Here is a 27485-nt window from a genome sequence, read left to right as displayed (position 1 = left end):
GAGTAGAATGTAAAGAAATGGAGAAGATGACGGGGAAAGTGAGAAGAAATCGTACCCCCATTCAGATTCCCATAAGAATTTCCATCGTGGGAGTAAACTAAGGATCAAGGAAGGATCCCTTCCCCTCCACCAAGCTTCCCCCCTAATTTGGGGGTGACCCCCCCCAGAGTGCATAGCTATGCAGTAACATTGGGGAAGAGGGAAATAGCGGAAGTCTAAGGTTCCGCGTTGCCCTGTTAAGCACCCTCCACCTCCCAACCCTACCTCCTGGAGATGTCCGCTGCCCCTTTAAGGCGCGGGGCATTGTGGGTGTGGGGAGTGGAATTTTGGAACGAAATGTAGCGAAGAGAAGTACAGTAGTAAGAGTAACATTGTAGCCGCCGCCGGCCGAGGGGGCGCGCCGGGGAGTGGACGCTGCACCCCCTTTCTGCAGCAGGGACCCCGGATCACAACCCCAGAGGGAGGAGGCGCCTGAGGACCCGCCCCGGCCCTGTCCACGTTCCCCCCAGGAAGCCGGACTCTATGGGGCGGGACCCCGGGGGAGACTGAGCAGAACCTGGAGCCAGCCCTGAACCCCTGAACCTCGAGCTAGGGGCGCCCCGGGAGCACCTACCCCGTGGGCGCTCCGCCCGCCCGCCCAGCAGCCATGAGGTGAGCCACGAACTGCCTCCAGATCCTTCCCCGCCCGGCGCGGGCTCCCGCCCCGCCTTTGTCCCCCTCCCCCCAGCTTGCTCCAGGCTGGAATTTGGGGACAGGACACTGGGAGCCTCGGATTTGAGGCCGAGCCCCCTTGGACGAGCTCCAGGTATTGACCACTTTCCCCTTGAGTCCCAAGGCTCCAGGTGGTGCCGGTGAGGTTCTTCTAGGATCCCTCAGATTTGGGGGCGCTCCGAGGACTCCCGAATTTTTAAAAGACTTTTTCAGAGAACCTCCAAGTTGGTAGATACTGCCCGCAAGGAGGCCAGAATTTAGGCAGGGCTCGGACTTCCCCAAATCTCAACCTGGCCCCGAGAGGGATTGTAGGGGGCCAGTTTGGGGGTCCCTGGGACCTGGAGGAGAGATTAAGACGTAGATCTTGGTTTTCTGGGTCCCCTTTTACGTGGCGCTGTAAGAAGTCTTCCCAAGAGGGATCTTCTCCTTAACTTCGGGGGTACTTAACCACCTAAATTTGGGGGGCTCATCCTGTGGAGGAGGTTGGTGCGGACGGATCTACGGACCCAGACGCAGCCTTGAGGGTCTGCTTGGGACTCCCCTCCCCCGCCGCTCCCTACCTACAATTTGCTTGAAACAGGCTGTGCCTAGGACCGAGCGAGCGCTATGAGCCGAGGGCGGCTCCCCGGCCCCTGGCCAGAAGGGCGGCCCCTCTCCCCCACCTGCGCGGCCCTAGGGAGGGAGGGGGCGCGGCAGCTGGGGGAAGGGGGGCCTTTGTCTTCCTGACTCACCTGTCGAGACAGCTGGTGTGGGGGGCGGGCAAGGAGCACTGTGGACAGGCAGCTTTCCCCACCACGGCGCCTCCGCCTTCTCTCAACACCGCCCCCCACCTTCCCCGGCCGTCCGGAGTTGTGCGGTTGGAGGAGGGGGCGTTGGAAAGCTTCAAGGTCATAGCCCTCTCCCCCTGGGACCTAGGCTTCCCAGAGAGTTCCAGCTATCTTCCCAGGAATTTAATCCTGGGGGAAGGGGGCCCAAGGGACCCAGGGATTTTGTCTTTTCCTGGGGCTCACCTGAGGGCGGGGCCAGTGCGGGCTGGGGGATCCGACTAGCCCCCCCAACTCCCCTCCCCTTGGCCCCCCATAATCTCTCCCTTGAGGCCTGAGCCTGACAATACTATCTCCCTTCCTCTACTCTCTCTGGGACTTCCTGCCCCAAAGCCCCCAGCTTGAGGGGGAGGCCCCTGGGGACGTCTGGGGATTAACCCCCTGGTGCTCACATACTCCCACTTCCCCCACGTTCCTACCCCTGCCCTCTGACATGTGTGGCATTCCTTTTTACAACCGTTAGAGAATCCGTCTCCCACATTTGTTCTTTCTGATGTAAAGGGACTGTTGGGAAATTTGGAGCATGGGGGCACCCACAAGACTTCCTGCCTACCCTTTCCCCCATTATAGCAACATCCCTGTCCTGGAGAGGGGTCAGTTTCAGGGAGTCAGGCTCTCTCCGTTCACCTTCTTCCCGGGGGACTCTTCTCTCCCACTGCCCCCCCCGCCCCGCCCCCCCCCCTTGCGTTTCCGGTCCCAGGCATGGTGGAAGGCGGATGGCGGATGTCCGAGTTAGTGCTGCCTCACTCACTGAGACCGTAAAAGGGCAGGAGCAATGTCTCAGCCGGCCTCCGCACCCCGCCCCCCCCATCCCGGAGGCCCTGGCCCTCCCACAGGCCCCCCTATTGCTGGCCGGGCCAGACCTCCCACCTCCTGGGGGGTGGCAGAAGTCGTGCCTATGCCTGTCCCACCAGAGGGCCACTCCCACCTCCTGACGGGGTTTTCCCTGAGGAAGGCCACACCCGACCCCAAATGGCTGTGCCCCTTCTCCCAGGACAGCTAGGACTCAAAAAGACCCACACCTCTGTATGGTGGCAGCTGGGGAAACTGAGGCTCAAAGAGAGAATGGCCTGACCCAAGACCCCTCAGACATTCCTAAGCAGTGTTGAGGGAGGGAAGGGAACTGGGATCCTCTGATTTCTGGCTGGTTTGGCTAGGGGCAGTTGGAAGAGAGGATGTTAAGATGGAAAATTACAAGATATAATTCTTTTTCTCCTAGTTTAACAAATATTTGTTGAATGTCTGCTGTGTCCAGGACTCTGAGCTGGGATTCTGGGAAGGCTGGGAAGTGGGGCAGAGGTCTGAGAATCTCAGGGCAGAAGGGACTGGAGAAGAATTTGGTCCATTTCTTTCCTCTTCCAATAGTAGTAATTGTTGTTGTTTTATTTTCTTTTTTAATAATGAGAGACCATTTGATCAAGCATCTACTTTGTACCAGGCATTGTACTAGGTGCCTGATTAAATTTAATTCTCAAAGTAATTCTAAGAGATTGATACTATTATGACTGTCCCCCTTCCCCAGATGGGAAAATGTAGGCCCAGAAAAATTAAGCAAATTGCCTATTAAAAGTCAGTTTGGAAGTGGGCAAGCCAGAATTTGAACCCAGGGCTCTTTCCGGACTCTTATGCTATTAGAGAAAATGGAAAATTAAACCTTCAGTGGTCTTTAAAAACCAAAAACTAGTAACGTGCTTTCACTGTACAAACACTGAAGATGATGCCGATAAGGAAGAAGAAACCCAGTTACCTTCCTGTTCACTTAGGGGGAACTGAGGCCCTTCAGGGAGGAGGGACTAAAGTGAACCCACACAAGCCCCACGGACCCTAGATTTGATCTCTATTAAGGGTTGCTTCAAAGAAGATTTGTAGTTTGGAAAGGTTGCGTGTGCCTGGGGGCTGGGGGGCGGAGGTTGGATGACAAGTTTTACGGTGTAAGGGGCTATAGGACAAAGGGGTAAAGGGAAGGGCAAACCTCTAATCTTGGAGGCCTTGAGTAAACCAGAGAGACTATGTTGATTGCATCCAGTGATGAGGAGCTCTCACCCTCCTGTTTTGCCCCTCGGCACCCTTGGACTGGGCCTGTGCCAAATTCCAGGTCCTGCCCTTAGGGCTTTTCTTATCTCTTTCAATTCTTACCAAACCTGTTGAGTTTTGGTTTCCAGGGCTAGAAACTAAGGCTCAGAGAGGGGAAGCTGCACAGCAAGGAGGTGACTTGAACGTTTGTTTATCTATCACATGCTAGAGTTTTCCAGAATGGGTGGACTCGTGGGGGGAGGGGGGGAGTTGTGGGCTGGCTGGGGTAAATTAAGGCTCTCATGTCACACTGAGGGGATGAGACCCCAGAGACCATTGGAATTAGGTAGACCCCATTTCAGTCTCACTCCCTGCTTCCTGGTGGTGGGATTTCCCGTGCCAGCTTTTGCCCTGGCTTATTTATTTATTTTTTTTAACTTAAGTAATGCATTAGTTTACCAGCCCCTGGTAAAACAAAACAAAATGAAAAGAGAAGACATAAGCAATTCAAAAGGGTAAACAGTATGAAATGTCCATTTCCTCCCTCCCTCCTTCTTCAGGCCCCCAGTGCCCCAGTGCCTCTCAGGCAGCCACAGTTAGTCGCCTGAGAAGCAGCCTCTGCATATATCACCACTCTGTGTGCAGAGGTATTTATAGCCTCCCCACCTTTTTTTTTTTTTAATAAACCTCTGATACACACTACTTTATACCCTGCCTTAAAAAAACATTCAGCTTAGCTGCTTCCTCCTCTTTAAATGAGGTTAAGAACGTGGGGGGGACTTGTATTCAATTATGAGCCCCTTGGCTTATTTGCTGTGTGACCTGAGATAGCTGTCTTCACCTCTCTGTGGCCACAGTACCCCATCTGTAAAAAGGGTAAGCACCGGAGTCCATCTCAGGAGGTCATTGCAAGGTTTATTGTAGAAATTAGAGCTTAGTACCTAGAACAGTGTCTGGGAGGAAGGCTAACCAGTAAATGTCAGCTACCATTTTAAAATCTTTTCCCTTTTTTTAACCGGTGGCTAATTTAACAACAGTTGAATACCTACTACGTGCTAGGTAGGCACCATTCTAGGTTCCATGGACACAGCAGTGAACAGAAACGTCGCTGTCCTGACGTTTTGGTAGGAGAGATAGACAAGTATCTGTCGGGCAGGGATCCATGATACGAAATGTGCAATATGCAATGAGAAGGAAAGGAGCTTTTCTAGATAGGGTAGCCAGGGAGGGCTTCTCAGAAAAGGTGACGTCTAAACAGAGAACTGAAGGAGGTGAAAATCCACGTTGAGGGAGAACGAGAGCACAGGCCTGAGGCTGGAAGGTATCTAGCACACTGAAGGAGCAGCCTAGAGGCCAGTGGGGTTGGAACAGCAAGCTGGAGGGAGGGAAGGGATGAGATCAGAGATCTCACAGATCATGAAGGCCCCGGAAGAACATGGCTTTTATGCTGCAGGAGCCACCATGGGAGCTTCCAAGAAGAGGAGGGACACGATCTGACTTGTGTTTTAACAGGATCCTTCTGCTGTAATGGGGATACCATGGGTTGGAGAGGGACAAGACCAGTCTGAGTTCACTCAGCAGGTGCTAGCTCTCTGGCCAGATCAGAGACTCAGCAGGGCAGGGTCACTTGGGAGAGCAAAGTGCAGCCAGGGTGGGGTAGCAACAAAGGCCCCAGGCACCTGGCCAGAGTCTGCCCTGGGTGTGGGTGGCAGGTGTGGGTGAGGCCTTACCCCTGCCCTCCAGGGGCAGTGGAAGCCAGAAACAGCCCCTGGAGCTGTGCTTGTCTGCAAACAGCACCCACACAGTCCCCTGTGGTTAAGACTGTGGACTTGGGAGCCAGGTGGCCTGGGTTCAACTCCTTGCTCTGCTACTTACTAGCTGTGTGATTACAGGCGAGTCAAACCTCTCTGGGCCTCTGCAGTCCTTGCAGAATGAGGATGAAACTGCCCATCTAGAAGGGCTGCAGTGAGACTAAAATGAGAGACTATGAGGAAAGGGCTTAGGGCATCTGACCAGCTGCAATGCCTGATAAGAGGGGCTGGCCCCAATTAAGTAAACTTGCGGGGAGAGGTCCAGGGGACTCAGCTTCCGGGCCTAGGAACCCAGATCTGGATCTGTTGAGGGGCTTTCCCTGCCTTGTCTTTTACAGTGTCAGTGTCATGCCCCAGCCCCCAGCCCTGGTAGAGACAGAGCCTTCGTGGGGTATAATTTCTCTCCCCGGAAACCTCTGACGACCGACTTCCTCTTTTCAGGAAAAAGTCCAGTGGGGGTGGGGTAGGGCAGGGACTAATGCTTCCCCCTGGTCTGTGTGACCTTGGGCAAGTCACTTCCCGTCTGGGAGCCTGAGTTTCCTCATCTGGGGAGGAGGGCATTGACCCTCCCCAGAAGGACTGGTAGGGGGGCAGGAGGGAAGTGGCTGTCCAGGGCCCCAGTAGTGCCTGTTCAGGGTGCCCGCAGAGGGGATGCCAATACTTCCTGAGCCCTCAGCACATGCCAGGCAGCGCACCAAGTGCTTGACATGCCCAGACTCATTTCCTTCTCCCACTGCCCTGGGAGTTGGGGTCTGCCATCTCCCCAGTTTGTAGGCAAAGAAGATGAGTTCTCATGTGGGAAGGTTGCTTGCCTGACTCACATGGAGTAGGTGGCCCAGCGGGAATTTGTGCCTAGATCTGTGGATGTCCGATCTTGAAACCTGAACCCTGAACCAGTTTACTGACCCCTCCCCCAAAGGCTAAGTCAGATGTCACCTCTAGGAAGATCTTTCTGACCCCCAGGCTGGGGCAGGCAGAGTGGGAGGGCTAGGGAAAGGGTAATGGGGTTCTTACTTGACTCAGATGTGCACTCGAGGGGGCTTTGTGTAATACACTGTACACTACAGCATCTTGTATTTTTTGAGTTGAGTTTCAATAAACTACAATCCCCCCACCTCAAAAAAAAAACCCCAAGCCTGCCTTGGGTTATCACTGTCTGCAGACTGGACCTCTCCTGCACTGGAGGGTGGGGCCGGGTCTGTCTGGGTCACTGCCTGGCATGGAGCAGGGAGTGTCTGCTGATGGCCATTGGTGCCCGGGAAGAGGCGGGGTGGATGGATGGGGGGGCGGCAGGAAGTGGAAAAGCCTAAGTAAGATCTAACCTCGGTCTCCAGCTAGTTGCAAGCCTCACCCTTCCCCTCTCCAAGCTTCAGCTTCCTCCTACCCAGTGAGGAGTGGGGGCGGGGGTGGGGTGGGGGTCCAAGCACCCCATCAGAGATAGGGAAACTGAGGCTCCAAGAGCACCAGGCATGGACTGGTTCCCAGCACTGCCCCGAGCTCCTGACCTGTCCCTTCTGTCTCGTCCCAGCTCCCCCTCCTCTGGCTCTCACTCTGCATCTCTCTCTGACTGTCCCAGTCTGTCTTTCTCCATCTGCTGTTTCTCTCTGCTCCCTGCCTTTCCACCTGGTTACCCCCACTATTCCTCTGTCTGTGTGTCTTTCAGTCAACCTCCACTCTGTCAATTCGACTCCCATTCTCACATCTCTGTATGTTTGTCTCTTCCAGTCTGACTCTTCCTCTTCCTGTCTCTTTCTCTCCATTTGACTGTCTCTCTCTCTTTCCGCGTCTGTCTCACATCCCCTGTTTGTCTGTCTCTCTCCCAGTCTGTCTGTCTCTCTGTCCCGCCTCTTTTTCTCTCCCAGTCTTTCTCCTCGTCTGTCTGATCTCGAGGATCTGTCTCCAACCCTCTCTCCTCATCCGTCTGTCTGCCTCTGCCTCTCCATGGGTCCCTCCTCCTCTCACACTGTCTTTTGTCTTTGAATCTCCCAGGGGTACCTGTATGGAGAGGGTGACTGGACCCTGGAGGGAGGGTGCCGGGCTCCCCTCTGCTAACAGCCCCTCTCCGCTTCTCTCCCTCCCGGCAGTGAGACTGTCGTCTGCTCCAGCCGGGCCACTGTGATGCTTTACGATGACAACAACAAGCGATGGATGCCTGCTGGCACGGGCCCCCAGGCCTTCAGCCGCGTCCAGATCTACCACAACCCCACCGCCAACTCCTTCCGGGTGGTCGGTCGGAAGATGCAGCCGGACCAGCAGGTGAGGCTTCCCTCCCCTCCCCTTCTGTGGGCTGCACCCACCACCTCTCACCCACCTTTCCCCTCCTGCCAGGTGGTCATCAACTGTGCCATCGTCCGCGGTGTCAAGTATAACCAGGCCACCCCCAACTTCCACCAGTGGCGTGACGCCCGCCAGGTCTGGGGCCTCAACTTCGGCAGCAAGGAAGACGCAACACAGTTCGCCGCCGGCATGGCCAGCGCCCTAGAAGCACTGGAAGGTTAGAGACAGTGGACAGAGGGGACCACTGAGCGCTGCCTTGTGACCTGGGGCCACCACTTTACCACCTGGGCCTCAGTTTACCCATCTGAAAACGGGGCTAATTCACTGCTACCGTGAAGAACTATTATGAGGATTTTGTGGGCTCCAGTGTGCCCCCGTGTGCACCCACATATAAAATGCACAGTTTCTAAGAGTACACTCTGTCCCATGAATTTTTACACATGCACACTCCTGTGTGACCACCTCCCAGATCAACATCTAGGTATTTCCAGCCCCTAGAAGGCTCTCTGTCCCCTTTCTCCAGGTAACCATTGTACTGACTTACGTCATCATCAATTAGCTTTCAGGCAACGTTATTCAGGGGGAAAAAACTCCAGTTGGTATTTCTTAAACTTGAACATGCCCACGAGTCATCTGAGAAAAATACACATTCTGATTCAGCTGGGTTGGGCTGGGGCCTGAGCCTCTGCATTTCTAGCATGTTCTCCAGTGATGCTGAGGCTGCTGGTCCACAAACAGAACTTTGAGGAGCAAGGCTTTAGGTGATGACTGTGCATCTGGGGTCTGGGGTCGCTGCTGTAGAATTTCAGATCACCAAATGGTGGGGGTGTGCTTGCTTCCTAGAGCAATTTCACTGCCAGTGGGGAGGGGCTTGCTTGTGTGGGGCACAGAAAAGTACATGGGAGCCAGAGGCCTGAGGGCAGGTGTGGAGGAGGCTGTGGGTTCTCAGGTGGGGGTTCTGAATTTCTGTGACAGTGGGTAAGAGTCTGGATGCTGGAGTCAGCTGGAATTCAAGTCTTGTTCCTGCAAATCCCAGTCTGCTGGACTCGGGACAAGTGACTGCTCCCTCTGCACCTTCCCTGTCCCCCCTGTAACCTGGGCATCCTCATAGTGCCCACCTCACACCCCAGCCTGGGGTGTCAGGGTTCCTGGGAGGCCTGGGGGAGCTGAGGGATCACACCGAGGGGTAGGGCTGGGTTCTGGGGTGACTCACCGGCCTTCACTCTTACCTTCCAGGAGGAGGGCCTCCGCCCCCGCCACCACCTACAGCACCTCCTACTTGGTCTGTCCAGAATGGCCCCTCCGCAGAGGAGGTGGAGCAACAGAAAAGGTGGGGCCAGTCCCTGGATGGGGAACCTTACCCCTGCCAGAATTCTAGGATGTTCCAGAAACCCTGACTCCTAGAGTTCAGAACTCTTCAACTTTCAGTTTCCAGAATGTTCCAACTCCCAGGGGACTAGAAAGTGACAACTTTCAGAAACTCCCACCTCCTGGAGTTTAAAAAACTCCTGATGCCCAGAGTTGCAGAACCTTCTGACCCTTGAAATCCTGGTCCCCCAGAATCCCAGAGTCCAGAATTTGCTTGCTTAAAGGATCTTGGGCATTTTGTAACTCACGTGTTGGTGAAGGTCGGAGGACTAGAATGCTTGCATCTAGGTCCTGCCCTGTCCCTGGCCTCCCCTGCAACCCTTTCGTGGGCTCCTGGGGGATGGAAGGCACGAGGGGGGCTTAGGAGCCAGCCTTGCCGGAGACCTCTGAGGGCCGATCCTCTGAGGGACGATCTGGCAGGTTGCTGGCCATCCTCGGGGCCCTGACTGACGGCAGCTCATCATCCCTCCCCAGGCAGCAGCAGGCAGAGCACATGGAGCGCAGGGTCTCTAATGCAGGTGATTGCTCGATTGGCCTCAGGGGTCTGGGGACCGCTGCAGAGGGAGGGGGCCAGCCGGACAACAAAGAATGAGGCTTCTCTCTCAGCACCGCTCCTTTTCTGTATTTCTTTCAGGAGGCCCACCTGCTCCCCCGGCTGGGGGACCGCCCCCACCTCCTGGACCTCCCCCTCCTCCAGGTCCTCCCCCACCCCCTGGTATCTCCTCCTCAGGGGTCTCGGCTGCGGGCCATGGAGCAGGGGCAGGCCCACCCCCTGCACCCCCTCTCCCCGCAGCACAAGGTCCCAGTGGTGGAGGGACCGGGGCCCCTGGCCTGGCCACAGCCATTGCCGGAGCCAAACTCAGGAAGGTCAGCAAGGTAAGGGGACCAAGGATGGCTGGTGTGGGGTGACAGGGCCTGAAGAAATAACAAGACTGAGGCCAGAGTTGCTTGGAAGCCTCACAGGAGGGCTGGGAGGCCAGGAGGCCTAACCATAAAGCCCCCTCCTCTTTGTAATTTCTCCAGCAGGAGGAGGCCCCAGGGGCATCCTTGGCTCCCAAAGCTGAGAGCAGTCGAAGCACGGGCGGGGGGCTTATGGAGGAGATGAACGCCATGCTGGCCCGGAGGTGAGCCTGAGCCTGGAGTCCTCAAAGGTCATAGAAAGCCCTGGGATCAAATCCTCAGGCCTACAGTTACCATTTGGAGATTCCAGTTCTGTAGGGCCAGGTGGGAGGAGGGTTCACATTTCCATTTAGTTGGTTTCTTTGGATGAAAATTCCCCCTTTGATAGCCAGGTTTGGGATATAATGATGGGGACTGCATTCTCCTGAGATAGCTGAGATTTGCAACCACCTAGGTATCCTCTAGAATGTTCTAAAACCCAGAATTCTAGGACCTGAGGAGATCCTGCCTCAGAATCTGGGAACTCTGATTCCTTGAATCTCAGCGGTCTAAGATAGAGCCCTCTGCCCTTAGAATTTTGTGATTCCCAAATGTGGAAATCTTAAAACCCCCACCCTAATTTGAGAACAGCACTCTCTTTAACTTCTAAAACTAAAGTTTTCTTAACCTTGACCAATTCCAGAACTCTGCACCCTAGAATCCACCTTTCCAGAACTCTGGAGAGGGGAAATGCTGAGTGGCTGAAGCCCTCTGTTTTTGACTTTCTCTCTTGCAGAAGGAAAGCCACACAAGTTGGAGAGAAACCCGCCAAGGATGAATCCGCCAATGTGAGTTAGGGGCTCTTCCTGCCATATACACCTTAGGCTGTACCCTTTGGGTAGGGGTATTGGAGAGGGGGCTTTGATAGGGATGGGCTGGGTTTGAAGCTAGAGGAGTCAGCCGAGGTGCAGTGGTCCCTGGCGCATGACAGTTTTATTTCCCACCAGCAGGAGGAGCCAGAGGCCAGAGTCCCAGCCCACTGTGGTAAGTGTGATAAGCCCACTCTAGTTACAGGAACTACAAGTCCCAGCCCTCTTCTCACATATAGCACACTTTCATGGGAGAGTCTGTACAAATAACGCTGGGTATTGTACTCTCCTGAGATGGTTCTTTGAACAGGGGCTGATGAGGCTCGGGGAGAAAGATTGAGGCAGAGCATTCCTTGTCCCTGATCTTTTTGATTTATTGCCTGTCCCCCAGAATCTGTGCGGAGACCCTGGGAGAAGAACAGCACAACCTTGCCAAGGTGGGCCATCAATATTGGGGCCCCACCCCCAGAAATAGTTGGATTTGCCAAATCTGTAGAGAGGAACAGTGTGACCAGGAATGGGAGGTAGGGGAGGCAGACCCTCTCTTTAACCTCATTTCTGCCCCAAACCACCCCAACTCTCCCAGGATGAAGTCATCTTCTTCAGTGACCACTTCCGAGGCCCACCCCTCTACGCCCAGCTCCAATGATGAGTCAGACCTGGAAAGGGTGAAACAGGTAGCTTGGGGAGAGGGGGCTGGAGGTGAGGTCTCTGGGGATAGAAAGGGGCTACAGGAAGAAAGGAGATCTGGGTCCAAACTCTGCCATGTGATTCTAGAAAAGGCCTTGGAAACCTCAGTTTTCTGGTCTAAGAAATGGAGAGATTGGATAAGATCAGTGATGACACAGACACCATAACTCCCTTATCCAGTGCCTGTGACCCTGCACTCATTCCTGATGAGTACCCAGAATCATTTTCAGCACACTGGCCCCAGACATTTATCACCAATCGGAGTTGACAGGAGACTGGAATGTCTTTGGCCAACCCTGGTACTGGGTGTTCTCCAGTACTTTTCTTCTGGCTCCAAGGATCCAGAATTCTCCCCTAGAATTCTCAGTCACTCTATGGCCTTGCCTGTGATGTCATGGTCTGTGTGTGATGAGGTTCTTGAACCTCCTTCCTCTGGCCCCTCAGTCATTAAGAAAGGGGGGATTCGCTTCTGCAAGTCCAGGTACCCTTCCTGATTGGTTGCACCGCATTATTTTCAGGAGCTTCTGGAAGAGGTGAGGAAGGAATTGCAGAAAGTGAAAGAGGAAATAATTGAAGGTGAGATTGTTTTTTATTTTAAATGTTGATTTATTTTGGAGGCATCATGGCCCTCGGAAAGAATCCTGTTTTGGAAGAGAAGAGGGAGGAGGCTCTGCCCTGATCTCTGCCCCTTGTTTCCTTCCAGCCTTTGTCCAGGAGCTGAGGAAGCGGGGTTCCCCCTGACCACAGGGCCCCAGAAGATCCAGTTTCTCCTTTCCGCACATCCCCTCGCCTGTCACCTGCTTTCCCTGCCTCAACTTGACTTGGAATTGGCTGAAGGCTACACAGGAATGCATTTTCCCCACTCCCCATCTCACCTGGAAAATTCCAAGGGGGTGTGGCTTCCCTGGCACCATGCCCACACCCATACTGGCTGCTGATTGGCTGGGGAGGCCCCCACCCTTTGCTCCCTTTGGTCCTTCCCCTGTGCCATCCCCTTGGGGCTGGTTCCTCTGCTGGGGATGTACCAATTAACCCCACAGTGAGGGGGAAGAAAGGAGGGAAGTTCACATTCCCTTGTTCTAGATTCACTTTAATGCTTAATGCCTTTGAAGTTTTGTTTTTTTAAGGAAAAAAAATATATATATATATTTAGGTTTGGGGGGAGGAAATTTTTTTCTCTTTGGTTTTGATAAAATAGGGTGTGGGAAGTTTTTAATGCTGTGCCCCAGGCTTGTCCCATTTGAGACAGCTATTTAATGGGGGGGATGTCCCACCAAGGCTGGGGGCGCCTCCCCCCACACTGGGACTTCCCTTCCCTCTGGCTCCTTCCCTTTTTCTATGAGGAATTAAGATGCTGTAACTTTTTGGAACCTCAGTTTTTTGATTTTTTTATTTGGGTAGGTTTTGGGGTCCAGACCATTTTTACCCTCTGGGGAAAATAAGATGAGGGAGAAAGGAAAAGGGGGAGGAAACCTCCCCTCTCCCACCTTCACCTTTAGCTTCTTGAAAATGGGCCCCTGCAGAATAAATCTGCCAGTTTTTATAAATGCTAAGATTTCTGGAGTGATTTTGATGGGCTGTGCTCATGAGGAAGGGGGCCCCTCCCTCCCCCAGTAATCTGCCTTCTCATCTTCCTCCCTCGCACTTGAACCTCCTTCCTCAGGCTCCGGCAGCCAGGATGGCCTCTGCCCCCTCTCAGCCTCCCTCTTTTCCTCCCAGTACCTCTCACCAGGCAGCCTCCTCACTCCTCACCCTGGCCCAAGCACTTCGCCACCCTAGAGAAAGCCAGGGGCAAGAGCCTTGGCTTTCCCCAGGCCTCAGTTTCCCTATCTGAGAAAGGGCTCGAAGGGTGACTCTGGCCCCTTTCCACCACAACCCTCCCAGCTTCCCCTAATTCTAGTGAGCCTTGTACCCATTTTGCATGTATATCATGGTTCTCAGACACATTCTTAAGATGATTTCTTTCCCCCAGAACTCCTTTAATTATAAAACATTTACAGTCTAAAACATATACATATAGAATTCAGAAGTCATAGAACTCATACAAACCCCCTTCGTGGTTCAATTGGTTGGCAGGGGGTAAGTGAGGTAGGTAACTCTGCCTGGTGGAATACTCCATTTGGTTGGAGGTAGGAAACTTCAGGGGTGAGGGGCAGGTGGTCCCACTAGAGGAAGCCTTTGCATGAAGGAGGGAGGTGGGTACTGGGTGTCCAGTCCAAAGGCAAGAAGGGGGAATCCCTGAGTACTCTGAAGAGCAGATTTGGATGGAAGATAGGGCTTGTGACAATGACCCATGTAGCAGGGGGACAGCTGGGTCCCCATGAGGGCAGCAAGGGAGGATGGTGGGAAGGTTTAGAACATTCAGACAGGTAAACAGGGGGCTGAGACAAAACACAAAATGGTTCAGCCCAAGACAGGGCCAATGTTCCCACTCTAAAGGGCCACAGAACATTGGGGGGGGGGGTGTCAGTCTGGTGGAACTACACTGGAAGACACTGCTTGTCGTACTAAAAGCCTGTATATGTGTAGAAGGAGGTTCTGTTGGAATGATCCACTTAAGGAGGGGAGGACCCCAGTGAAGGTACCAATGGACTACAGATGGGAGCCACAGGGTGACTCGCTGGAGCTGATGCGCTCCAAGATCCGTCCTTCTATTCCCTGTCCCCAACTCCCCAACAAAAGAGTGAAGTAGATGGAAGGTGGTGGGGGTGGTCAAGTACATCAGAAGTTTCTGCATTTTCATTACAATGGTCTGTACCAGTGAAGAAGGGGGAAGTTGTCCTGGTGTAATGGATGAGGTCCCGGGGAAAAGATCACTCCTCAGATAAGTTGGAAGTGTGAGTGACAAAATGAGAAATGGTCCATGTGTCCTGCTAGCCCTCCCAGTGGTGGGTGGGTGGGGTCCAATGAAAGACACTGCTTTTCCATTCCAAAGTGCTAAACCAGTGGATGGGGGGGGGGGGGGGCAGTTGGGGTGGGGCTGGAAGGTTCCATAAGTGGATGGGGGAGTCCCAGCAAAAGGTACCCCTCACTGGGCAAGTTAGTAGGGAGGTAACCAATAAGCCTAGTTCCATCAGCCCCAGTCCAGGATCACTTAATGCCCCTAAAGGGACCTAGTGGTATTAGCTGGGCGGGTTCAGGTAGGGACCCTGAGGACAGAAGGCCGTGTTGGACACATGGCGGCCCAGACATCAGTCACTCACAAGACCAGGGCCCTGCGGCTTCCTATTCCTCCGGCGCGGGCGGCTGATCCAGGGCGCAGAGCTGGGCGCGCACCTCTCGCATCTGCGCCTGCAGCTCCTCCAGGGCGCCCCGCGGCGGCGCCGCCTGCACCTGCGCCTGCAGGGCCTCGAGCGCCAGCGCCAAGTGGTCCACCTCGTCCCGCATCGCGGTCCAGGCGGCGCGCCGCTTCCCCTTCTTACGACGCAGGTTCTTCTGGTGGCGCCAGTACTCCAGCACCAGGCAGCTGCAGGCCATGACGAAGATGGTGGCCTCGCCCAGCAGCTCGGCGCCCAGCTCAGCGGCCGCCTCCTCGTTCAGCGGCTTGACGGATTCGGCATTGAAGCCCATGAGGCGCATCTTGGTCCGCATCTCCATCCAGTGGTACACTGCCGGGGGAGAGAGGGGTCAGGGATCTTTGCTGGGGACTGCAAGCCCAGTCCCTCGACGCCTCGGCGTCTGGATCAGAGCAGTGGGGACGCGGCAGCCAGAATCGCGGGCGCTGGGGACTGGGCGCCATAACCAAGACCCGCATCGGGCCTGACACGCGGAATGCCGAATTAATTACTGGGCCAGGGGTAGCCCGGAGGGCATCTTTTGAAAACGTCCAGAAAATTCTGGTGAGCCGCCAGGGATGAGAAGGACTGCCCTAGAGGGGAGGTCCAGTGTGGGGACCGCACCTCTAGAGGGGAGGGTCACAATCCAGGGCAGGTGTAAAGCTTGCTCCCTCGCCCCTCTCACAGCCGACCAGCCAGGCCCGGTCCTCAAGTGCGTTCACTGTGGGGTTTGGGGCTTTGGAAGGAGCACAGGGCTGGAGCGCTGCTGCTCTGATGCCAACTCCTTCTTTACCTAATCACTTATTCATGAGAACAAGGATTATCAGCATTGTTTGTCATCGTTTGTAGGCACAGCATAAACATAGAGCTGAGGGTGAAACCTGATTCACTGCAGTAATAATTAATATTCATCCACTGATACACGAACTGATGGGAAAAATCTGCCTCCTTGGGCTCATTAAGGGGTGAATTTCTGAAAACATTTGATACTTGACCCCTTCCAACCGTCCTCCACAACAGCTGGGCTGACGGAAGTACCTTTCTTTAAGTTAGAAGAGTAACAGATACACCTGGGGGGATTACTTAGACTACACAGAGGTGGGTATACTGAGAGACAGACGTCCATCTTTCCACCTCCAGCTTTAGTCCTATTTCTCAAAGCTTAACCACTTTTGATCTTTTTTCTGTTAATATTTGTTAAACAAAACACTAAAAGGACTAGCAATAAAGAAAAAGTTTGACATGCTGGAATACACTGAAATTGAGAACTTCCATTCCTCAAAAGATCCCAGCAAGAGAAGGAAAAGGCAAGTTCTGGACTATGGGGAGCCATTTGCAACACACCTATCTGACCAAAAAAACTCAGATTCAGGATATGCAAAGACTTCCTGGGTCAATAAGAGAACAGCAGACCTCCCAATGAGAAGGACGTGAATCCCCTAAGAGGATAAAATCTACAAGGCCACTAGACTTGTGAAGAGGTGCTGGCCTCTGCTACATATCAGGAAACTACTAATTAAAGTCACAAAGAGAAAGCACCATAAACTCACCAGAATGGCTGAAATAAACAACCCACACATGCTAAGTGCTGGCAAAGATGTAGTTGGATCAGACTCAGAAAAGGTAATTAAGAACACCCACTCCGGAAGGTGGTTGGCAGCGCCTACTGAACATAACATTCGATGCTTTATGAGCTGGCAATTCTGCTCCTGGGAGGACACCCACAGAAACCTGTCACAGGTTCTCCAAAAGACATGTCCTGGCATATTCACCCCAGTGATATGAATAAAAGACTCACCACAACCCAAATGCCCATCAATAGTAGGATTGGTTTAAAAAAAAAAAAAAAAGATGCACACAGTGAAACACTCAACAGCAGTGAGAACAAATGAACCCCAACTACATTCAACAAGTTGAATGAATCTCACAATGTTGAGTGAAAGAGGCCAGACAAGGGCACATGCTGTGTGATTCAATGTATATATAAAGTCCCCAAACAGGCAAATTCAATCCGTGGGGTTACAAGTCAGGATGGTGGTTACCCCTGGGGGGCACAATGACCAGAAGGGGTGCATGGTAGGGTTTCTGGGGGACTGGTTATGTTCTGTCTCCTGTTCATTCTGTGAGAGCTTATCAAACTGTACACTTAGGATTTGTACACTTTCTTTATGTACATTGTTCTTCAGTTAAAAGTTTTTAAGTGCGTACCTAATGAGCATACGGTCCTGGGTTTGTTCAATCCCCAACACCTCCATTAAAAATAAGTAAATAAAAAAACTCCAGTTACCTCCCCCAAAATAAAATAAATACATATATACAATTTTTAGGGAGAAGGTATAGCTCAAGTGGTAGAGTGCAGGCTTAGTACCCACAAGGTCCTGAGTTCAATACCCAGAACTTCCTCTAAAAATAAATAAATAAACCAACTACCTACCCCCCCCCCAAATTGTGAAGTTGGCTAATTTAAAATCACAACCCTCTACATCTTGTATGGGTCTTTCAGAGTGGCCCGATCTGAGTCATCTCATTAGCAATAACAGATACACCTACCATTAGGAATGAAGAATTTTGACAAAAAAAAAAAAAAAAGAATTTTGACAGTGCCTTAGAAATTGTGAAAACGCCTAGATATATTCTTAACCAATAAAGGAGTTACTTGAGACATCAGCATCTAGCGCTCATTGGTGACTGACTCTGAAGATGGTAGTCAGTTTCAATCTCCTACCTGTCCAGTCTTCTGCAAGTGCTGCGGGCCTCCAGGACATGCGCCAATGCAAGCCGGAACCCAGGACCAGTGCCAGTTGGAAGTCCCGATTTCTTCTCTTACCAGGTACAGGGCTTGCCTCACCCTCCTCCTCTGGCCCAGCTCCCCAACCCTCACGTCTCTCTCTCCTGCAGCTCTCTTCCTCCTGCTGTTCCCACTCGTGCTCAGATGGCCCCAAGCCTCCAAAGGTGAGCTGGAGCATGGGGGACAGGGCACTGTGAGCCCTCTGGGGTGGCCGGGAGGCAGTGAGGGGCTCAACTCCCACCTCTACGCTCCTGCTCAGCTTAAATGTCAGCATGAGCGCAGAATTCTGACCCACCTCCCACACCCAGGTTCTGAGATGGCCTCTGGAGGATCCCCCATGCCAGCCCCTTGCGCTGAATGTGGGTGCTGGGGGTGGCGGAGTGCCAGAAATGGGGCGTCTGCTGAGCTGGGAAGAAGGGCAGTGATCGGCCAAGTCAAGAGCCAAAGTTGAGTACCACCCCCCACATACCCAGCTGGGGAGATGTTGTATTATCCCTTATTTTTTTTTCTTGGGGCAGTGTGGGGAGAGGTAATTAGGTTTGTTTGTTTATTAGAGGAGGTAATGGAATTGAACCCAGGACCTCGTGTGATGCTCTGCCATTGAGCTATACTCTCCCCCCATCCCTTATTTCAACCTCACTACCTGACAGCCAGATTCTGTCTGGGTGTTATGCCCGTGAAGCAGACAGTCCCATTTTAGAGATGGACAAAGTGTGGCTCAGAGGGGCACAGTTACTTACCTGAGGTGAGGGGGAGAGTGGGGCTTAAACCCTGACCCAGTGATGTGAGTTTCAGCCCTAAAATCAGGTAAGTGCAGCCATGGCATGAGGGACAGAATGCGGGAAAGGAGCCATAGGAGGCACAATCAGCTGAGGACTCTTCTGATGTGAGGAAGGTGGTGAGGAATGTAGTGCCACAATTCACCTGAGATGATGTGAGGCAAGAACAGCTGGGTGTGGACCTGCATCTCCTTGCCCCTGAAGCTTTGCTAGCCTCCCTGCCCCACCCACCAACCTTGGACATTGTACGTTTGTTGAAAGATGCTGACCTCATGCCTACCCAGCCCAACCTGCTCTCCCTCGGGAGACATTTGGGGCTGGTGCTCCTCACACCCTTAGTGACCCCACCCAGCATCAGCCTGATCCTTTGGTCAGGCTGATGTGTGGACGGGGCCACCTCGCTGTCCAGTTCTCTTTCTGGAGCCTGAGTGAGGCCGATCATCGTCTTGTGTGACCACTGGCTATCTGCACTTCATCGGCTGTGACTGGGGTGCCCAAAGTGAGTGGCTGGCAACCTTGCCCACAGGATAGGAGCTCACTGAGGGCCTGAGAGCTTGACCCCCTGGGCCAAGAAGAGGGCTGATGAGAAGAAGGCAGCCAGAGCAGAGGGGCATGACTGCTTTGGGGACAGAGGCCAACTGGCCATCGGACTTAAGTGCTGGGTAAAAGATGAATGGATGCAGGGAAATACAAATCAAAACCACAGCGAGATAGCACGTCCATCCATTAGGGGATGGCTAGAATCAAAGAGTCATATAACAACTGTTAGCAGGATGTGGAGGAATCAGCACTCTGATATAGCTGATGGGAATGGAAAATGGTACAATGTCCGGAACAGGCAGATCTAGAGACGGCAAGTAGATTGGTGGTTCCCCGGGGTTGGGGCTGCGGGGAGGTCGAAGAAAATGGAGAGCAAATGCCAGTGGACTGGGGGTTTCCTTTTAGAACATGTTCTAAAATTAATTGTGGGGATGATGGCACAACCCCACAAAAGTACTAAAAACCATTGACTCATATGCTTTAAATGGGTGAATTGTACGGTATGTGAATTCTATGCCAATGATAGTCTTAAAGTTAAAAAAAATGAACGGATGCAAGAGAGATAAGGTACGGGGGAAGGGCAAGTGCCTAGGCCCTCCTGCTGAGCCCTGTCTGGCCCTCAGGGGAGGTGCTGGTGGTGAGAAAGGAGAAGTGGCAGCTCTGTGGCAGCGTGGCGCTGGACCCCAAGGATGGAAAGTGGAGCTGCTGCAAAGGTTTCTACCCTTTCCACCGCCCCACACAGAGGTGCTGCCAAACCTGGGGGAAGTTCATCATCATCCCCATGGACCCAGAGAAGTCAGAGGCTGAAGACTGCAGGACACACACCCAGAAAACTCTAGGTAGGTCCTGGCCCCATTGCTAGCTTCCCTTTCTGCTCTGGGGGGTCTCAGAGACTCTTTTCTCTCTCCTTCCTTCCCAGGACCTCTGCCCTCCGTGGAGGGGTTTGTCTGCTTCCAGACAGGGCGTCTGTGCCAATAGCTTAGCTGCGTTCCAGTTCCCACTGTGTGACCTTGGACAACTGTCCTGCCCTCTTTGGGCCCAGTCTACCTGTCACCAAGTGACAGATATGCACAAGAACTTCTCAGCCAAACAGGGTGGGGTTGGGGCTTTTGTAGTCCCTCCCCACAGTTCCAGAAGTGATCCCTTCCCACAGTTCTGGAAGTGACAATTGTTTTTAAATATTACTTAAAAAAACATTTTTGGGGGTGGCAGGTAATTAGGTTCATTCACTCACTTATTTATTTAATGGAGGTGGTGGGTATTAAACCCAGGGCCTCATGCATGCTAGGTATGTACTCTACCACTGAGCTATACCCTCCCCCTAAAATAATTTTTTTAAAGATAAAATCCATAAGGAGAGAAAATGGAAGAGAGTTAATAAAAGGAATGATAGAAATAGTTGTGAATTACATATTATAATCATAATAGTGTAAGCAATAAATATTGATTTTACCAAGAAAGTTGTGATACAATTATATTAGGAAGATGAAGGGAGAGTCGGGAGCAACAAGATACAAAAACCATAGTGGGAGACAAGTGGTAATTGAAGAAAAAGGTCAAAAAATAGAGATAGAATCACACTGTTAAGAAATATGCAAGTAAATACAAGGGGAAAGGGAAGAGGAACAGCTAAAATGAACACTTGTCTCGGGTATGGGACTCAGACGAATGGAACAGGCAGAAAATGCCTGCTTTGTTATAAACCTTGCAGTGTATTTGATCTGTAAAACTACGTGTGCTTTTTTCTTAGTAATTACTTTGATAAAAAATTAAAGATAAGTTTAAAAATCAACCCCAAGGTTTTGTGGTGGGTATTAAGATAGAAATAATAAATAATCAGCACGTTTACAGTGCCTATGCACATGGCGGTACCCAGCAAATACTAGTTTCCCACCTTTTGTCAGTTAGGCAGGGTAAGTGCTTGCAGTAATATGCATATGACTCAGAGGTTCGGTGGTTTGGCTAAGCACTCATGTGAGGTATGTCACAAAGCAAATTATGTGCCCTTCTAATCTTTTTTTTTTTCAATGAATGGTTTTATTGTGTCTGAGGAGGGGGTGTTCTCTCTGCAAGCTTTCAGGGGCCGCCCCTCTTGTGTTCAGCCCTCCTCTGAGCCCCTGCCCCATCCCAGGCCCACAAGAATGTCCCACAGCGGCGGGGGTCGGGGTGGGGGCAAAGGAAAGAGGCTCAGCTCCTGGCTGTTGGGAGTCATGACCAGGTGGAAATCACTGAGGGTCCCCACGTGGCCGTGGTGCCTGCTGACCCCCTGCAAGGGTCTCACAGATACAGACACTGCCAAAGTCAGGGGAAGCCCCATCTCTGAACCTGGGCTGGCGGTGACGTGGGTGTTTGGTTTTCTCTTCTCCATATGTTACGAAACAAAATGAAGACGGATGATGAGATTTTTGTGCGTTCTCATGCAAGGATATCCTTGATGGAACGAGCCTGATACTGAGGGGCACACATTCTGATCTGGTTTTGATGAAAAGCAAATCATACTATTAACTGGCTGGAAGTGTGGGACTTTCTTCTTTTCCTACTGGCTGATTGTATTTAATCAGCAGGTGTTCCAGAACAGGAAAGGGCAAGAACAATCTCCTAAGAAGCAGAACCACAGTGCCAGCTGGTGCCTGCCCAGGCCCTGTGACCCTCCAAGACTTCCTAGCCCCTAGGCATCGGCAGCATCCACCTGCTCCTCTTCAGAAGATAAACGCCCGATAGATGTTTGAGTAGCAAAACTAACGGCCCCGGGAAATCCCTGAATTCACTGTAGCTCTGGCTGACTTCTCTCAGTCCATGTTTCCCGTGTCCCTTTGTGTTCACGGTCCCTTCTTCAATAAAAAACCCTGCACGTTCACACTCGGGCGCTCACACAGGCACCTATTCTCTGTTTGACTCACTGTTCCCTAAAGCAGGGAACCTATCAAAAGCTTTCCTTTGTTCTTCAATTTCTCTTGGTTTCTGATAAATTCTTTTTACCAACCCACGTCACCAGCCCACCATGTGTCCTCCAATAAGAACCTCTGTGGATCGATCCAAAAGTGAGCCTCTTCCAGGAGCCTTCACCCAACCCGCCCCAAATCATGCACTAACTTGAAGTCACGTGCAGTATTCCACGTGGCAGGGCAGTCCGTCCACCTACCGTCCAGCGGGTTGTTGCCACCTGAGCCGCACTTGGATGGGAGACAGAAACCTTGGAACCAACCATATGTCTTGAGTGTGTGACTCACCAAGCCTGGGACCTTAGCTCCCAAATTGCAAGATCACAGAGATAAGTGCATGGAGACTGGGCTTAAATATTCAGTGCAAGCATGATTGGCGAGGGTCTGCCCCTGAGTGGGGATGGCTCTGGTGAGTGGTTGGTGTTGGGGGTCCTGGTCTCATGCTCCCTGGAAAGCCGGGGAACACTGGGGCTGCAATTCTTCCCTCCGTCCCCAGACACCCTTCTCCACTCTTGCCTGCCCTTCTCTGCTCCCAGGAAGCTGAGTGCGTGGGATGGCATCACCGAGACACTGTCCTCTATTTCTGGTGGGCACTGACTTGGGGCAGTGCCCTCAAGAGGGGGGGACAAGAGAAGGTAAAGCTGGGGTAGTTTCCCCGGCTCCTACATGGCTTGGCTGCAGCTTGCATCTGCCCATCTGGGTCCTGCTCCTGATTTCCTTCTGAGATCTCCGGGTGGTGTCAGCTCTGCTATGTCCAGTTCCTGGGGGCCTCAGCCCCTCCCTGGCTCCCTTCAGCCTGCCCACACCTGCCCACGCTGCTGTCTTGCACTCTCTTCAATAAACAAAATGAACAAAGCAAATAAACAGGAAAAACCCACACAGCCCCCTAGGGCACTTGGGGGCCATTAGCCTGGCCCTTGAGGTCTTGCACAAGTCCAGCCTCACCAGCTCATCTCAGCCCACCCCACCCTGCTCCAGCCACACCGACCACTCCTGGTGGCAGCCAGAGCTTTGCACAGGCCCTGCCCTTTACTGGAACACCCTTCCCCCCCAAACTGCTGCTCATGAAAGAGAGTGGCTCATAAATCCACCCTCACCTGGCCAGGGGGGTCTGATGCCTTCTCCTCCGAGACTTCTTATTGGTCACTTAAAATAGATACAGAACACTTTAGAGGATAAGTCCCACTTTGTACGTACAGGTACATTGACCAATATGTATACAATTAATAATTTTTTTCTCTTCACATACACAGGCTTAGGATCATGAAACACAGCTAAAAGTTAACAATGATCATCTCTGGGTAGTGGGATCACAGACGATTTTTTTCATTCCATTTTTTGTTTTTCAGTGTTTGCTGTGATTTCTCTAGAGAGCCTGCTGTGTTTGGAAATCTGTGGAAAATAAAGAAATGACCGGAATGGAGTTCCTTTCTGTACTCACTTCTCCAATTCCAGGTCAGCCCTCGGCTCTCAATCACGCAAGGCTTGGAGCCATACCCTCCTTTCCACGGCCCCAGGCCCTGTGTGATCTGGTCACTGACCCTTCATTTTGCCCACTATGCTGTACACCTTGAGCTCCAGGACAAGGTCATTTAAAAAAAATTTGTTTTTCACATCCTTCCTCACTCTCATCTCTGGACCTTTGCACATGCTGCTCCCTTTGCACCTGGTTTCTGCAGGACCTCGCCCCATGCCCCTTTTCCCTTTGTTGACTTTAACTTGTATCCTTTCACTGAAATGAAACATAACCATGTGTATATCACCTTTTGAGTCCTGTGAGTCCTTCTTAGCATATCATCAGGTCTGAGAGTGGTTTGGGGGAACCCCGACACAAGCAGATTCAAGGATTCAATGATATGATTCTTCACAATGAGGCATCAAATCACACAGGTCAGAATGGCCATCACGAAAAAGTCCACAAATGATAAATGCTGGAGAGGGTGTGGAGAGAAAGAACCCTTCTGTACTGTTGATGGGAATGTAATTTGGTGCAGCCACTATGAAAAACAATCTGGAGATTCCTTAAAAAACTAAAAATAGATTTACCATACAATCCAGCAATCCCAGTCCTAGGCATATATCCAGAGGAAACTCTAATTCGAAAAGATACATGCACCCCAATAGTGCCTCAGCACTATTTACAATAGCCAGGACATGGAAGCAACCTAAATGTCAGATTGACAGATGACTGGATAAAGAAGATGTAGTGTATATATATACAAGGGAATACTATTCAGCCATAAAAAGAATAAAATAATGCCATTTGCAGCAATACGGACGGACCTGGAGATTGTCATACTAAGTGAAATAAGCCAGAAACAGAAAGACAAATATTATGTGATATGACTTATATGTGGAATCTAAAAATAGGACACAAATGGAGTGCTCCTTGATCTGCAGGTTCAGGTTCACAGAAGGCTGCAGCCAGGCTCACAATGGAACCATGTTTTGCAACCAGTAAGACAATGAAGCTACTGTTTGGAGTCCTCAGGGCAGGATTCATCAAATTGAATATGCAATGGAAGCTGTCAAACACGGTTCAGCCACAGTTGGTCTGAAATAAAAAACCCTTGCAGTGTTGGTTGCATTGCAGAGAGCACGTCAGAACTTGCAGCTCATCAGAAAAAAATTCTCCATGTTGATAACCATATTGGTATCTCAATTGTGGAACTTACTGCTGATGCTAGACTGTTATGTAATTTTATGTGCCAGGAGTGTTTGGATTCCAGATTTGTATTTGACAGACCTCTCCCTGTGTCTCGTCTTGTATATCTAATCGGAAGCAAAACTCAGATACCAACGCAACGATATGGCCAGAGACCATATGGTGTTGGGTTGCTTATTGCTGGTTATGATGATATGGGCTCTCACATTTTCCAAACCTGTCCGTCTGCTAACTATTTTGACTGCAGAGCTATGTCTATTGGAGTCTGTTCTCAGTCAGCTTGTACTTACTTAGAGACACATGTCGGAGTTTATGGAGTACAATTTGAATGAATTGGTTAAGCATGGTCTGCGTGCCTTACAGAAGACACTTCTTGCAGAATAGGACCTAACTACAAAGAACGTTTCCATTGGAATTGTTGGTAAAGACTTTACGATTTATGGTGATGTTGATGTGTCTCCATTCCTGGAAAGTCTTCAAGAAAGACCACAGAGAAAGGCACAGCCTTCTCAACCTGCTGATGAAGCTGCAGAAAAGGCTGTTGAACCAATGGAACATTAATGATAGACCAGTCTATATGTGGATTATCAAACATGTAAGAATGCAGGAACACATACTGAGGACACTAATCTATACTTTGAACCAAAAGATGCAGAATGGTGGAATGGTATGTTTTAGGAATCAGTCCAGAAGTGAATTTTTTCCAAGCAACTTTACTGAAACCATACAATGGGGTGCATTTTTCTTTAAGAGAGTCTATATAACCATTTTGTAGAAAGTATAGCTATCTGTACTAATGTTTTTATATGGAGAACACAGTGTCTTTGTGGTTTTAAAGACAACTGTGAAATAAAATTGCTTTACCTGCAAAAAATAAAAAATAAAATAAAAATAGGACACAAATGAACTTATTTACAAAACAGAAACCGACTCACAGACATAGAAAACAAACTTATGGTTACCGGGGGGAAGGGGGTGGGGAGGGATAAATTGGGAGTTTGGGATTTGCAGATACTAACTACTATATATAAAATAGATAAATGACAAGACCCTACTTTATAGCACAGGGAACTATATTCAATAGCCTGTAATAACCTATAATGAAAAAGAATATGAAAAAGAATATATATCTGTATAACTGAATCACTATGCTGTACACCAGAAACTAACAAAACATTATAAATCAACTATACTTCATTAAAAAAAAAAGATACAATTCTTGTAAAATCCTCCTCACAGCTCCTGGAACCTAAGAAATGTGAACTGGAAGAGATTAATTTCTTCTGTGCCCCAGTTTCCTCCTCTGCAAAATGGGGGTTATAGTCATCCCGTCCTCTAAGGGTGAGGATGCTTATAATTTGGGGCAAAGAAGCTCTTCCCAGACAAGGGAGGAAAAGGAAGAGCCATAAGAGAAAAGATGGGAAAATCTGGCTTATTAAAAATCAAAAAAATTTGGGAAAAGGACAGAAGACCCCACAAGCAAGCACTGAGGACAACTAAGGCAGGCACTTCTCACAGGAGTTCAAATGTCCAGTAAACAGCTGAAAACATGCTGAGCCCACTCAGGACCATCAGGGAAGCAACGATCACACACACCCCCCCCCCATGCCAGTCTTCTTACCCTGAGGCTCTGACAAGAAGTTTTCCAAAAAGTATCCCCATCTCAGACAAAAGGGTAGTATGCAGATTCTTTGAAAGCACCTACAAATCACTAGTGAAAGACTGAAGAATAAAAAAAAGTGGATGCAGTGTATTAAAGAGTGGCTCCCAAAAGTGCCCATATCCCAGTCCCCAGATCTCGAGAAACTTGCTTTATACGACAAAAAGGACTTTGCAGATGTGATGAAGTTAACGATCTTGAGAAGAGGAATTATCCTGGATTATCCCTGTGGGTCATAAATGCAACCCAAAGTATCCTTATGAGAGGGAGGCAGGGGGAGATTTGATCACTGTGGTAGGTTGAAGGGATGTCCACCCCCAAATCCCTGGAACATGTGAATGTGGTCTTTTTGGCAAAAGGGTCTTTGCAGATGTGATTAATTTAAGGATCTCAAGATGAGCTCACCCAGGATTACCCAAGTAGGCCCTCAGTCCAGTGCCAAGTGTCCTTATATGAGGGGGAAGAGGACAAGACAGACACACAGAGGAGAAGGCCACATGAGGATGGAGACAGAGACTACAGTGATGCAGCTACAAGCCAAGGAAAGCCTGGAGCCACCAGAAGCTGGAAGAAGCTGAGAACAGATTCTCCCCCTCAAGCCTTGGGAGAGAGCACAGCCCTGCCAATACCTTGATTTCAGCCAGTGATACTGATTTCAGTTTTATGGCCTCAGGAACTGTAAGAGAACAAATGTGTATTGTTTTAAGCCCCAAGTGTGGGGTCATTTGTCACAGCAGCCACCTGAAACTAATACAAGGGACAAAAGGCTTCGACAGATACAATTCTCATCAAACAATTGTATTAACAGATGCGATTAGTATCTTCGCAAAAGAAGATGATGAGAATGGCCAATAAGTACATATAAAGATGCTCAACATCACTACTCATCAGAGAAAAACAAATTAAAACCACAATGATAACCTATAATGAAAAAGGATATGAAAACGAATACATGCATATGTATGACTGAAACATTGTGCTGTACACCAGAAACTGACACATTGTAACTGAGTATACTTCAATTTAAAAAAACCACAATAAGATATCACTACATACTAACCAGAATGGTTAAAATTAAAAAGAAAAAAGAAAAGACTCAATATGAGCGGGGGAGGGTATAGCTCCGTGATAGAGCGCATGCTTAGCATACACGAGGTACTGGGTTCAATCCCCAGTACCTCCATTAAATAAACAAACGGACAAACCTGATTACGGTTTGAAAATAAAAACGGTACTACCAGTTGCCTAGAAGAAACCAAAAAATATTTTCAAGCTCTTGTTCAAAAGACTTGGTTTTGGTTGAAGGACGGACAAACAGTTGACAGGACAGGATGGAGAAAGAGGTGCTGTGTCCAGGGAACAGAGCGATGCTGCTGTCCGGTCTCAGGTGAGGA

At 50.6% G+C, this 27485-nt stretch overlaps 2 protein-coding genes and 1 pseudogene across 3 annotated transcripts; 2 read left to right on the top strand and 1 right to left on the bottom strand.

The window, feature by feature from the left end:
- The first annotated feature begins 316 nt into the window (after nt 1-316).
- Nucleotides 317-12995, top strand: VASP (vasodilator stimulated phosphoprotein). Of its 2 annotated transcripts, none has more exons than XM_045510597.2 (13): nt 317-651; nt 7444-7615; nt 7688-7853; nt 8873-8966; nt 9479-9522; nt 9639-9880; nt 10028-10128; nt 10680-10731; nt 10894-10927; nt 11144-11189; nt 11339-11429; nt 11961-12018; nt 12146-12995. In XM_045510597.2, the coding sequence occupies exons 1-13, from the start codon at nt 647-649 to the stop codon at nt 12181-12183; spliced, it is 1143 nt and encodes a 380-aa protein (XP_045366553.1). In that variant the 5' UTR covers nt 317-646; the 3' UTR covers nt 12184-12995. The 2 variants fall into 2 exon arrangements, with proteins under 2 accessions (XP_045366553.1, XP_010945120.1); XM_010946818.3 differs by having other exon boundaries at nt 10891-10927.
- Nucleotides 12996-13290: 295 nt separating this feature from the next.
- LOC141578582 (optic atrophy 3 protein homolog) lies at nt 13291-16038 on the bottom strand. Its single transcript, XM_074369410.1, has one exon. The coding sequence runs from the start codon at nt 15037-15039 to the stop codon at nt 14668-14670; it is 372 nt and encodes a 123-aa protein (XP_074225511.1). The 5' UTR covers nt 15040-16038; the 3' UTR covers nt 13291-14667.
- Nucleotides 16039-24209: 8171 nt separating this feature from the next.
- Nucleotides 24210-25313, top strand: LOC105062723 (proteasome subunit alpha type-1 pseudogene; annotated as a pseudogene).
- The last annotated feature ends 2172 nt before the right edge of the window (nt 25314-27485 follow it).

This window comes from Camelus bactrianus, chromosome 9 (genome assembly GCF_048773025.1).
Source record: "Camelus bactrianus isolate YW-2024 breed Bactrian camel chromosome 9, ASM4877302v1, whole genome shotgun sequence".
Lineage (NCBI taxonomy): Eukaryota > Metazoa > Chordata > Mammalia > Artiodactyla > Camelidae > Camelus > Camelus bactrianus.
The sequence above is the reverse complement of the archived record's forward strand: the minus strand, read 5'-3'. Positions and strand labels throughout refer to the sequence as shown.

Bases quoted from the DNA above. Each gene is read 5' to 3' on its own strand.
- VASP (XM_010946818.3), top strand. The intron at 7,854-8,872 runs GTTAGAGACAGT...CTTACCTTCCAG, and splicing joins CGCCCTAGAAGCACTGGAAG to GAGGAGGGCCTCCGCCCCCG. The intron at 11,430-11,960 runs GTAGCTTGGGGA...CATTATTTTCAG, and splicing joins ACCTGGAAAGGGTGAAACAG to GAGCTTCTGGAAGAGGTGAG.
- LOC141578582 (XM_074369410.1), bottom strand. From the start codon at position 15,039: ATGGAGATGCGGACCAAGATGCGCCTCATGGGCTTCAATGCCGAATCC.